Source organism: Pteropus vampyrus, unplaced genomic scaffold, assembly GCF_000151845.1.
Source record: "Pteropus vampyrus isolate Shadow unplaced genomic scaffold, Pvam_2.0 Scaffold251, whole genome shotgun sequence".
NCBI lineage: Eukaryota > Metazoa > Chordata > Mammalia > Chiroptera > Pteropodidae > Pteropus > Pteropus vampyrus.
The window spans coordinates 695775-708656 of NW_011889032.1; the positions used below are offsets into that span (position 1 = coordinate 695775).

General features: G+C 48.3%; 1 protein-coding gene and 1 pseudogene across 1 annotated transcript in view; both read right to left on the bottom strand.

The window, feature by feature from the left end:
- SEZ6L (seizure related 6 homolog like) overlaps nt 1-12882 on the bottom strand; it is an 88003-nt gene that overhangs the window by 67831 nt on the left and 7290 nt on the right. The window contains exons 2-4 of the mRNA XM_011374653.1: nt 5154-5912; nt 4190-4323; nt 1499-1691 (exon numbers count right to left, since the gene is read on the bottom strand). Of these exons, the coding sequence (XP_011372955.1) occupies nt 1499-1691; nt 4190-4323; nt 5154-5912 (1086 nt within the window). The remainder of the gene's footprint in view (nt 1-1498; nt 1692-4189; nt 4324-5153; nt 5913-12882) is intronic.
- Nucleotides 3740-3855, bottom strand: LOC111729213 (annotated as a pseudogene).

Here is a 12882-nt window from a genome sequence, read left to right on the forward strand (position 1 = left end):
GTCCTGGGAGGTAAGGGGTTGGGCCTTGGAGGGAGACCAATGTGAGTTTACGTTCTTACTCTATCACTTAGAAAATGTGTGACTTTGAGAAAGTGACACAATGTCCTGAACTTCACTCTCCTCATCTTTCCAGTGGAGATCATCTTTCCCTCATGAGTGGTGGTAAGGATTAAATGGGGAACGAGAGGAAGGGCCTCCTTAGCCCCATGTCTGGCAGTCAGTCAGCACTCTCTACACTGGGGTGGTAGAGGCGTGTACGCAATCCTGTTAAGCTCTTCCATTTTCATAAGAGGATGTTCAACTCACCTCAGCTCCATTATGGACTATGGTCTGATCTCTCCTGCAGCATAAAATATCTGTATCTCCAGTGGTTATTCAGAGGAATAAATTCAAGTTCATGGCTCAACAAGCTATTCCCCCCTCCCATTTTTAATTCGTGAAGACAACAGAGGTGAGTCTCAATATTGAAAAGCTGTGATGAAATGAACACTCATTCCCATTCCTGGTCACCCGCCTGTTTCAGAAACATCCAAGGAAACGTTTAAAATGAATCATTTTTCCAGATGTTTGGTCAATTTGATAGAAATGTGAATGGTTTCCAATATCCCGGAGGGTAGCTATTGATTCCACTTTCCGTTCAGATATTTGGCAAGTTTCCTGGGGGAGCTCCTTGTTTAGGGGAACGACCTGAGGTTACAGGAACTGTCCAGGAGGTAGGAAAACAGGGTGGTGATGAGGGAGACAGAAAGGGAAGGAAGAGAGAGGGTGGGAATGAAGAGACAGAGAGGAGGGAAGGAAAAAAATAAAGGAAGCAAGGAAAAGGGAAGTAAAGAGAAGAAGAAAGGAAGGAAGAGAAGAGAAGTGAACGGAAAGCAAAAGCAAGGACACAGATGAAACGGGAAAGAAAGAAACATCGTAGCAGTAGCAAAGAGAGAGGGAGGCTATTTACCAGAAATCCATGGACTTTCATGGGATTCGTGTATCGAATACAGGGGCCATGAGTTTGAACGGGGAAAAGCGGCCTGCTTGTTTTCATGAACGTTTAACTGAACTGCGGAATTTCCTTCTATCATGAATGCAGGCAACAAACTATAACATATTAGTAGAACCTGTGACTGTGTCATCAAGAGAAATCACAAATATTTTCATGTCATAATGGATTTCTCGACGTATTTCTTATGTTCTTCCGTAGTTTGAAATTACAGTAATTATCAGAACTGCTAGGAGAAGTCGTTATTTAAAATGTTAATAAAGAAGCATGTAGATTATGATATAATTGATCCAAACAATATTTTGACAACTGTAATTCCATATGACTGGTTTCCTTTTTAACCGTACGCATTTTATTTTCAACTCTTAAAAAGATATTCTGAGAAGGGGTCCATAGGTTTTACCACGCTGCCAGAGGGACTCCTGGGGGAAAAAGTTTGAGAATTCCTGGCTCCAGAGGGAAACTGAGGCAAATGGCTACGTGCCATCAGCCTCGGCCTGGTCATACCCTGGTAGTGTAGCTGGAAGGTCCCGAGGCCGTCGTCCTGGAAAGTCCGGAAGTAGACAGAGATGGTGTTGGTGGGGCTTCGGATTACCTGCCCCTCTACCAAAAGCGTCTGGTTGGCGAGGACGGTCAGGGTGGGGCCGTCCACCCCACGGATGGAGAGCAGCTCCCCCTCGGACAGGTTCACACTCTTTACCTGGGGACAGTCAGCAGCAGACAGAGAGAAGCTCCGAGTTGTGTTTGAGTCAGGGCCCTCAAAGGTTGCGAGGCTGACAGTGCAGCTCCCAACCAGCCCCCCAACACTGCCCACGCAGCATCCCTCGACCAGCCCCTAGTCAATGAGACAGACAGGCACCAAGCCCTAGCCCCGGAAACATCTAGACCTCTCTCTTCTCCCCAAAAGGCTGAGGGAACAGAGTGAAAGCAAGTTGAGGGGCAGAGACACTGCAGAGATCTGGGAGCCCCCAGAGCTGGGTCCTGTGAGAGGGGCTTCTGGATGCTGGCAGCTGAGATAAGTTCTCCTGGAGCTGGTGGGTGGGGGCAGGTTCGATCAGCTGGCGATGGAAGCCCGGTTGCCAGGGAGACAGAAGGAGGCCTTCCACCAGAACATAAGCTGCACAGAGGTAGGGACTTTTCCCTGTCATTCAGCGTTCCCGGTGCCTGAAATAGTGCCTGGCACACAGTAGGTGCTCAAGAAATACTTATAGAACGACTGAATACATTGTCCCCCTTTCTGTATGAACTGGTAAATGAGGGAGTAGGGGGCCTCGTTTCTGGGGCATTCTCGGTCCTACTCTCTTTTCCTCCCAAATGGTGGCTCTAAGTCCAGAACTTCCTCAAAGAACCGTGTTCTTGGTACTCTCTGGGCTTGAAGGAGAAAGAAGGGAGATATTTTAAGTTGTACACAAGGACATCGAACAAACAGAATGGGCATGTGGTGGGGACTTTAGTCAGTTCCTAGTGTCCAGTTTGGGTATTTATGCCTCTCCTGTGGGACCTGGAATCCCAGACCTTCTGCCCCTCACCTAAGCAGGGCAGGCTTCACCTATAAGCCCTTCCTCTTTCAGGCCATACACCTTGCTCTCCTTTCTCTTTGACGAACTCCTATTCATTTGCCAAAGCCCCACTAAAATTACCCTCCTCTGTGAGACCTTCCCTGACTGCCGAAGAGCTTGTCTGTCCCTCCACTGCGATTCTACCACATCCCCTATAAACAGCTATCAGAGACCTATTCAGATGGCACCCTAATGTCTTTTATGTGAACATCATTAGGGCAGGCCCTATGCCTCCATATCCTTTGGTGTCAACAGCTGGACTGGTACATAGTAGATGCTAAATGAAGGGGTTCTACTGTGCCTGCAAAAGGGGTCTAGACAGTATTGGTTACAGAGCGGGTCTCTTCGTGGTGCGGAGGAAAGAGTTTACTAAGTGCCAGAATCAGAAGGACCGCAACTTTTTTCCAGTTTCTTTAAATTCCATGATCATTTTTTTAAAAAAAGTACTTAATTATGGGCCACATCCTGTGTTAAGCCCTGGGGGCTGCAAAGACCACAGGTTCTGCAGTTTACATTTTATTTTTTCTTGTACGAGTCAGAAAAACCTTCCTAGAGTAAAGTTCATGCCATATCACTGACTCAGCGCAGAAACTTCTGTTGGCTCTTTACTGCCCGTTAGTAAAAGGCCCAAAACCAGACAGCCAGCCTTGGCCTGGAAGGGTCTGCCACCACATGGTTCTGATCTCCTTTTCCAGTTTCATTCCTCTGTCGAACAGTGAACTGGACGGGTCACCACTGCCAGGCATCTGTCCTCAGTCCATTTTTAAAAAGACTTCTAATGCTGGGTGGTCAGCTGGAGAAGGCCTGGAACTTGGGTGAGTGTAACCGGTCATGTGCACCAAGCATTCTCTCTCTCTCTCTCTCTGCTAGGCTCTGGCTGAATGCTCCTTGCGTGTTGTCGTATTTCTATCTTTCCCAAACTCTGTAAAGTGGTAACATTATCATCTCCATTTTACTGATGGGGCAACTGAGGCTTGGAGAGGCAAAGTCCCTTGCCCAAAGTCACGCTGCTTTAACTGGTAATGCTGGGACTTCAAACCCAGATATTTGAATACTATGCTACCCTGCTTTTTATTATTATTATTGTTATATGTATAGTTTTCTTTTTTATTTTTTTTTAGGCAAGGCAACCCTTGGTTGACCTCACAGATTACAAGGAATTTGTAAGTTTACAATCCCTTATTTTTTATGCCTACAGCGCCTGGTCTTCCTAGGTGGTCTCCCATCAAAGTACTAACCAGGCCTCATCCTGCTTAGCTTCTGAGGTCAGATGGGATCGAGCTTGTTCAGGGCATGGCCGTAGACTATCCTGCTTTTTTAATTCATAGTTTATAGGCAAAAGTTTATGAATCAAATGAACCCTGAATGAGTGTGTGTGTGTGTGTGTGTGATAACTTCCAAGTGTAATACCTCACAATTTATCAACACGCTCCCTTGGTCCATGCGTGCCAAGCTATTTCAGATGTGTACTGAGTTGGGAACTCCTATTCATTTGTCAAAGCCCAGCTCAAATTGCCCTGGTTGGGGCAAAGAGAGAACCAAACCAGTCAGGATGATAACAGTGAGCCTGACTCAGTCAGTCCTTCACAGACTTCCTGCTGGAAGAGGCAGGCACAGCAGGGTGCCTTCCTGAGGTTACCTGGAGCTCCACTCCGTAGCCAGTGTAGACTGTCACATTGTATGTGCACTCCAGGAAGCTGTTGATGGGCAGCGGTGGGTAGTCACTGGAGTCGATGTACCCTTCGGGATCAGAGAGGCTCACACTGCAGAGAGCTGGAGGGAAGCACTTTAATTAGGACATGGAGAACAGCTCAGAGGTAATGTCTCAGGTGGGCTGTGGGGAGGAACAGGGCCTCTGGGGAAACCAGTGTTCTCCTGTCCCCACCCCTCCCACTGCTATTAATTCTCCTTCAGGTCCAGAATCAACATGATAATTAAAGCAATACTTAACATGGAATGATCACCTACTTCATGCTGCTAGGCACCATCCTGACCAGTAGACAGGGGTGACACCAAGCATCCTCTCTCATAGGGACTGATATTTTGTCCTCATTTTAGAGGTAAGTAAACCAAACATCAGAGAGACAGTGGCTGGGCTAAGATCACACAGAAATCGGGATTCGAACCCAGAGCTCACACACTTCAATGAGTGACCACATTGCACTTGTCCAAAATCCACGTATGATTGACAGTTGATGTCTCTCTCCTCTGTTCGAAGATGGAAAAGAAGATAGAAGAAGAAAGACTAGAACACGGAAGTGCATTTTACCAAGTCTAGAGAAGTCCAGTAATGGTAAACGTGCTTTGAAAAGGCTCTGGCCTTCTAGGTAGGTTAAAGGATTGTTTCAAAATGGAAAGGTTTTGAATCCTGCTCTTTAGCTATATGGCCTTGGCCAGGTTCTTGATATCCCAGAGTCTCAGCTGCCTCATCTTTAAAATGAGAATATAATTCTGAGCCACAGGGTTAAGCTCATAGCCAATGATTAATAGCTGGTAACAGATGGTGGGGCCTGGGCCTCCCTGGCCCTCCTTCCCCATGCCCTGTGCACCCTGGGTGCCTCATCGCTGCTGAAGGAGGACTGGAGGAGCTGGGGGCTGCATACCTGGAGCCTGCTCAGTTGTGATGACCGTGGTGGTAATGATGGTGGACGTCGTGGTCTCCTGGCTCTCCTCGGAGGCTGACCCGGTCAGATCGTTCTCGCCTTTGTCCATCAAGTTCATGGGACTGGCGTCCTCAGGAGGAGCCTCGTGGGTCTCATCAGACATGGCAGGCTCCCCAGGGTCCGGGCTCTCGGGGAGCGTGTGGGCCACGTATGGTTGTGAGGTGAAGGGGGAGATCTGCAGGGGTGCAGGCGTGGTGGGGACTGCACCTTCCTTCCGATTCAGCCACAGGGGCTCCTCTGACGGTAGTCGAAGCGTCTCTTCACCTGCGGAGGCCATGGGGTCAGGGTCTCCCGGTGGGCTAGGCTTCTCAGTGGCAGAGGAGAAGAGACCCAGGCCTGGGGATGCAGGCTGGGACTCCGCCCTTGGGGGAGCTGCTGCGGAGGTGGCCTTTGGCCTCAGCTGTTTCCTGGCTGAGTTCACCTGCTTGAGTGAAGGCAGCTTCTTCCTGGGGAGGAAGGCGAGCTGGGGGCTGGCCTCCTCCGGAAGCAGCGTGGACAGGGAGGAGGGTTCTGGGTGTGCGGAAGGGACTGTCCCTTCCTGCTCCAGCTCGCGAAGCTCTTCCCCCGACTGCACGGGACTCAGAGGGGCTGTTGTCACTCTCTCTTCCAGGCTGTCTTTGCTCAGACTGGTGCTCCTCAGTGCTCCTGAGGGCAGAAGGTAAGTACCTGAAGGGTTGGCGTCTCCCTCCGGTGGCGCATCTTGGGAAGAGTAGAAAAGATGCCAGTTAGCTTGAAGCTGGAGGGCTTAGGTCCTCCACCTTCTGTCAGACTTTGAGGGTGGCCCTTCTAAAGTAGCACCCAAGGCTTATCAGGACACTGGCACAGCTCACTCCGCAGATAAAGGGGCTGCCACCTCCCTCCCTCCCTCCCTGCCTGCCTTCTTTCTTCATCTGCTTGAGTGAAGGCAGCTTCTTCCTGGAGAGGAAGGTGAGCTTGGTGCTGGCTTCCTCGCGAAATAGTGTGGACAGGGCTGAGGGTTCTGCATGTGTGGAGGGGCCCTTTCTTCCTTTCCTCCTTTCTTTTTTTTTCTTTCCTTCCTTCCCTCCCTCTCTTCCTTCCTCTTTCCCTCTTCCTTCCCTCTCTCTGTTCCTTCCCTCTATCCTTCTTCCCACCCACCCTCTCTCTCCTTCCCTTTCTTTCTTCCTTCCTTCTCTCCTTTTCTTTTTCCCTTCTTCCTTCTCTCTCTCTCCTTCCCTCCTTCCTCTACTCCCTTCCTTCCTTTTGCTGACCACGGAGACTTACAGTTGATCATGCCAAGCCTGAGCTAAGCATTAGGTCTACAGAAACCAAGGGCCCAAGAGTCTCACGATTTAGTTGTATATGTACCGGAAGAGGGAATAAGAAAGTAGAGATAATCATATTCGATGTGATAAATGTTTAGAAAGGGAGAAGCTTTGTGTGCTAACAGGGCAGAGAGGACCGTCCCTAGCCCAGTCTGCAGGCCAGGACCACCATGCACAGTTGGGCAAGTTGTCCACAGCACAAGTACATCCCACTAAGAGGGTGAGGGGGCTAATACCAGCCCACACCCTCTTCTCGAAGCTCGGTGCCTTGACTCATGGCTATATCGTCCTGGGATGGAGGGAGCATGCTTTTTGGCTAAATAATCTAAAAGTGACTTTGTGGGAGACGCAGAAGGATTCGAGGGTTCAGAATCACAAAGGCAGGTTCAGAACAGAGAGACGTGGGAAGATGGTGATGTCCTGGCTGAGGTCGGTGCAAAAGAGGAATGCAGGGGGAGAGGGAGCGGAGGTAGAAGGCGGTTCCAAAGGAAGTCGGCGAGGTAGGGAGTTCGGGGCCAGGCCGTGGTGGCCTCGTATACCCTGCTAACTCCTTATGATTTATTTTTGTCTTGAAAATAAAACCATCTAGTAATTTTAAGGAACAGCTGGCCCCAGCAGTTCTGTTTGGCAGAATCATGCCTGAAATCAGCTTCATTAGCTTACTCGAGACCCATTTCTGCCAATTGCAAGCTGGCAAATGACTTTACCTCTCCGAGCCTCAGTCTCCTGAGCTGTAAAATGGGTCTTTAATCCCGTATTTCCTAAGGTTGTCATCGTTCAATAGGTTAAGCGTACACACATATACATATGTATGGGTGCCTCACCCACAGTGAGTGCCTAGTACATGTCAACTGCTATCACCCTTTTTACTGTCATCATTGGAATCATGACTCTCAAGCAGGAAGTTGGAGCGGTCAGAACATCCTGATGATGAACAGTCTCGAGATAGAGAGAAATTACATCTGGGGACAAAAGCGCTGGGACTGAGAGCTGTCCTTGTCGATTTTCTGCCGGACACACTCACTCAGCCACAGTTTCCAGCCCTTCAGCGCTGTCATTTAAATTTATTTCCGCAGCCACTGGAAAGGCTCATTTACTTTCATGGAGTTGGCGGCAGTGGCTTAATCTGTATAGACTGCAACAGTTTGCAACTGGCGCCAACAAATGTTTCTGTTGTGTAACATCGATTACTAGCCAGTGTGCATTCCGGGCTGATGGAGGCACCGGGGCAGGAGCAGGCATCAGGGAGGAGAGGACATGTGGATGATCCGAGGGCAGGTCAAGGTCATTCAGGGGCCAAGCAGGTATCCTGGTCCCAGGTGGGAAGCGTTGAGGCTTCAGAGTTGAACCTGGGTTCAAATCCTGCTTTTGACAGTTACAAGCCATGTCAGCCTAAGTAAGTCCACTAAACCTTTTTCATGTAATAGAGATACTTCATCTACCTCATAGGATTAGGTCACATGGGGGTCTGCCCCGAAGCTGTGGCTTGTATGCTTGTGGTCACTTTTATCAAATGATTGATGTTGATTATCTTTATAGACTGAAGGTGATGGGACAAAAAAGTAGAGTATAAGGGGTCAGGAAATCTATGTCCTAAGACCCAGCTCTGGTTTGATGCAAAGAACTTGGATGCAACCAGGGGTCGGGGGACTCCGATGGTGGTCGTATCCTGAATATTACTCACTAGCATAACTTTGTGTAGGTTTCCTCTTCTCTCCATCTTCTCTCTGTGTCAAATGGGCGGCCAGGCTAGATAAAATCTGAGGGCACTTCCAGTTCTGACATTGTCAGTTTCTGGACGGATCAGGTAATTGGCAATTATTCTCGCAGACTTTTGCGAATCTTGCTAAAAAGGGCAAAGTGACAGCTGAGACCTTGATACTGGCTTGTGGGTTTTGTTGGATCCTGTGGCTACATGGGTTTCAGCTGGTCCCACTCTCCCCTGGATCACGGCGGGGAGAGTGGGAAAAAGAGGAAAAAGGAGGGAGGAAGGAAGCGGGGGTGGGGAGAGGTGGAGATAGGGAGAGAGAGAGAAATTGGGAAAACGCATTGTGTCAAAGAAGGTGATAAAAGGATTACAAATGACATCAAGCACGTTAGTGTGCCTTGGTCATAATCACAGTAATATCTACAACGTTTTATTTCTTATTGTTTTATGGAGTGCTGAGTACGTGCCAAGCGTGTGCTAAATGCTTTTCTTCTCATTTAATTCTTCATTCCTCATTTGTTACTTCATGTAATTCTTTTCCAACCTTATTAGGTAGAAATTATTATTCCTATTTTATGGATGAGTAAACTGAGGCTTTGGGACATTCAGTGATGTTCTAAGGCCTCAGAACAAACTGGGTTTCCAATCTCGGTTTTCCTGATGCCAAAGACCATGCTACTAGCTCTCTTAAGAATTATGCAGTATTGCGATCACTGGCACCCTTCCCCCCAGCTTGAAGCAGCTTCTTCCTCTCAACTGTTCTCTTTCTAACCCCTTGTTCTGTTTGCATCTCTGCTGGGTGAGCTCTCTATCATGTTTTTCAAAACTCCCAGATGATACTCCCTATCCCCCGCAATGTTCCTTGTTAAAATACAAATTATTAGTCTCCCTTGCCAGACCTATCACATCTGAATCTCCAGGGGCGGGGCTTGAACACTGAAGGTTGAAAAGCCCCTCCTTCCAGTGACTCTTACTGTCACGGTTATCAGAAAAGTTCCTTTGGGAACCTTTGATCTCGCCTGACTTCCTAAGCGATCCCCATTTGTTTCGACTTTTAAGTACTTGTAGTTGCAGGTGGCAAGTTTGTGCAGCAGATGGTGACCCTTTCCAAGGCCTGTGACCTCTACTGGCCATCCCAGCCCTTCAAGATCCAACACAGCTGAGAAGAGCAGAAGGAAAAGCCAGAGAAAGATTCCGTAATCGGCTTCCTCCCACAGCCACTGCTCCCTCCTCTGGGGTCCCCAGGGTAAAACCAGTGCTAATCACAGCAGCTAGAAAACAAACATTTTAGGAAGTAGATCCAGCTTTACCGAGTCAGCCCTTTCTCTCTGAAAGCTGCTAAGGAGAGCTGCATATCCACCAGGTAAATTTACCTCTCTGGCCCCAGTGTCCCCTACTCCTCAGAGCTCACACACACTGTGATCTCTCTGGCCAGCTCCAAACTGCAGGCCATGTTCAAGACAGATCGGTGTGTATCTGGTTTGCAGTGTGTGCAGCCTGCAAGGCCCCAAGGCCTTGTTCTCAGCTGATATGCTGGCCAGAGGACTGCCACAGGAAACTAAATCCCACTGGGAATTAGTCAGAATTGAATTCCAGGGCCTCAGAGATCCAGCAACTTAATAACTTGCTCGAATAGGCCGGTTTTTCCTGGGGCCCCAATGACCACTGTGTTAAATTAACTCCTCTTTCTCAGAGCCCTTAAAATTTTCAATCACCGCAGTCACATTTGGCTGATTCTTTCTTTATCACATGTGTTCAGGGCCTCACTCAAATGCTGTCAATCAGTGAGTGAAAGTGTTGGGTACTGACTCTCTCTGCTGGTTGACGCTCTGCAGGAGAGAGTCAGCACTCTAGGATATGGTCTCTATACTCAAGGAGTGTTAGGAAGAGAGACACACAATGTTAAGCAAACAGGGATATCAAACAGAGGAGGTGGGGAGCTTTAAGGAAACACATACTGATGCTTCTCTCCCCTTTGGGACAGAATGGAGCCACACTGAAGGTGACCGAGTATTTGTTCTGCCTTCAAGGTGGGGAGGTAGCACCTCTCTCTCTCTCTCTCTCCACGCGCCCCTCCCCCCCAACCCCAACCGCCCAACTTGGATGGGAAGAGGGGGCTTAGACTGGGAAATGTCTCATTAAACTCAAAAAAGCTCTGAATGAAAGTTTGTATCTTCAACGCCCGGCAGCAGTGGAGTGGCTAGAACCAGCGTGGATCCCAAGCCATAGCGTGTCGTTCTGTGGGCACAAAGTGGCGGAACGCGATGTGGAGGGAACAAAAGCTGGGGGGCGCGTCTGCTGTCGTGTTCCGTGAAAAGAGCAAGAGGTAGTGAAAATGACCATAAACAATCAACTAAAACAAAGTCCATTGCAGAGAGCTGTCTTTTGACTGGAAGGAACGGCATGAAAACTGGATGGCCCCGGCTGCCTTTGGGTGGTGAGATTGTTGATGATGTGTTTTTTCCTTCTCCTTTTTGGTGTTTTCCAAAAATGTGTATAATAAATATTTAATACTTTCTTAAGTGAAAAAAAAAATTTATGAAAAGAGCAGGGTTTGAGGGCTGCCTTCAGCACCTAGTGATGGAGAGGCCCAAGGGAGGCAGACAGACACATTTGTAATCACGGAAGTGCTTCATTTGCTGAGTCGTTGACCCCCCTTCGGAATTCAGTTTCCTGGTGGGGATGATGATAATTCTCCTCTCATCAGACTGTTCCTCTCGCAGGAGTGGCGGGTGCATCAGTTGATATATTTTTGGTAAAGTGTTCTACAAAAATGTTAGTTACTATTCTAAACATCGTTATTATTATCCGATTCAGTGGTGATTTCTTGTACCTTCGCACTCAGCAACTAGGGCATACCCAGCCTGCCCCCGATTGGTTTGCCTGGCCCCAGCAAGGATAAAACCAAAAATTAAATATCACATCTTACAGACCCACAGGCTTCTCGAGTTCGTGGTTACAAACTGCGCTGAGGAGGGACTCAGGTTCAGAGAGGGCAAACGGGCCGCCCGGGATCACACGACACCTTAGTAACAAGACAAAGCTGTTTGAGGTTTGGAAAAAAACCACACCAAAACACACCGAACAAAGCAAAAACTAAACCAGGAACATCTGAACTACCCTGAAGAATGTCTGTTAATTCTATGCCTTCTACATCTAGGCTGGATAATTCCTCGCTGCGGGGCCAGGGGCTGTCCTGTGCACTGCAGGGTGCAGGGCAGCGTCCCTGGCCTCCTCTGCCCAGTAGCAACTTCCCTCCTGCTTCTGGTTGTGACAATCAGATTGATTCCAGACACTGTCAAATGTCCCTTGGTAGGGTAGGGGTGGGAGGCAAAATTGCCCCTGGTTGATGATCACTGGGTTAACCACGGGGAATAAAACAGGTGAGCTGGCACTGCCCCCAGAACCTAGTAAATCTTCCCTCTCATTCCCAGAGCTGGTCAGCTTTGTTTCACTTGTATTGGTGAATTTTAGGGTTGGAGAAGGTCTTAGCAAAATCCTCATTTTATAGATAAGGAAGTTGGATTGAGGGAAGCCTGAGTTTTCTTTTCCCATTCACATTTGATCATTCATTCATGCATTCAGTAAGCACCGACTATGTGCAAGCCACCGGGCCAGCATCCAAAGGTTCGCTTTGGATAGTGATTAGCCAGAGCTGATGAACTCAACCCATTCCCCTCAGCCAGAGAGGACGCAGCGCCCCTGGCTTACTCAGTCCCATAGGGATGAGGACAGTCAGATAGATTAACGTTGTCCATCCCAGCTGGACTTGGAGAAGACTTCCCAGGACAAAGGCCAGAGCGGGGGTGGGCTTGGGGGACAGTGGGGTTTCATCTACTGTCTCAGTTGCAGCCCTCTACCGTCTGCCCGTACTAACAATGCCGACATTCAGATGGCAACTTACACTCCACAGAGAGCATCTCCGGCTGTGATCCCATTCCAGCCTCCAAAGAATTCCGTGAGATCAACATTTTGTTTTTCCCATTTTATAGAGGGAAAGAAAATCAAGGCTCAGAGGAGGTGACTTGTCTAAGATCACAGAGCCAATTGGGGTGGAGTTACACACTTTCTGACCTTGCTTCCTGTGCTCTTTCCTCTTTCCCATACCCTAAGTTTTTATTTCTCACAACGTAGTTTATTAGAAAAAATAATCAGAAGTATAAGCGCTGCCCTGCCCCGTCCACCACATCCTGCCTTTTAAAGGGAATCGGTGTTAGTAGGATCTTGTTTAATCTCCCAATAAGAGGTATTGATATAAAATAATAAAGTATTTTTACCATCAGGGGTGTGGGGTTGGAGTCAGAATTGCTGCTGGTCCAGGTTCGGCCCGCTGCTAACTGTCCATGAGCCTCTAGACAGTCACCTCCCTTCTCTGGGCCTCACAGTTCTGATCTGTAAGGTGGGGTTGTCCCAACCTTATCTCTTAGGGTCGTTAGAAAGTAAAATAAAATCTCGAGTGTGAAGCACGTTTCTCTCAGAGCAGCCTGTCAGCTCTCATGAGCACTGTTGTCACTTTCTATCTGAACAGTCACAGAGTTCTTACATTGTATGTATTGCTCTGTTACTTACTAAGAAATGCATTTCGAAATATTTCAATCATTCAGAAAGAGTTAAAGACGAAGGCCACCGATACCCGTATGTGCACACCTTCGGTCTAGAAAGAGAATGCAAGCAGCAC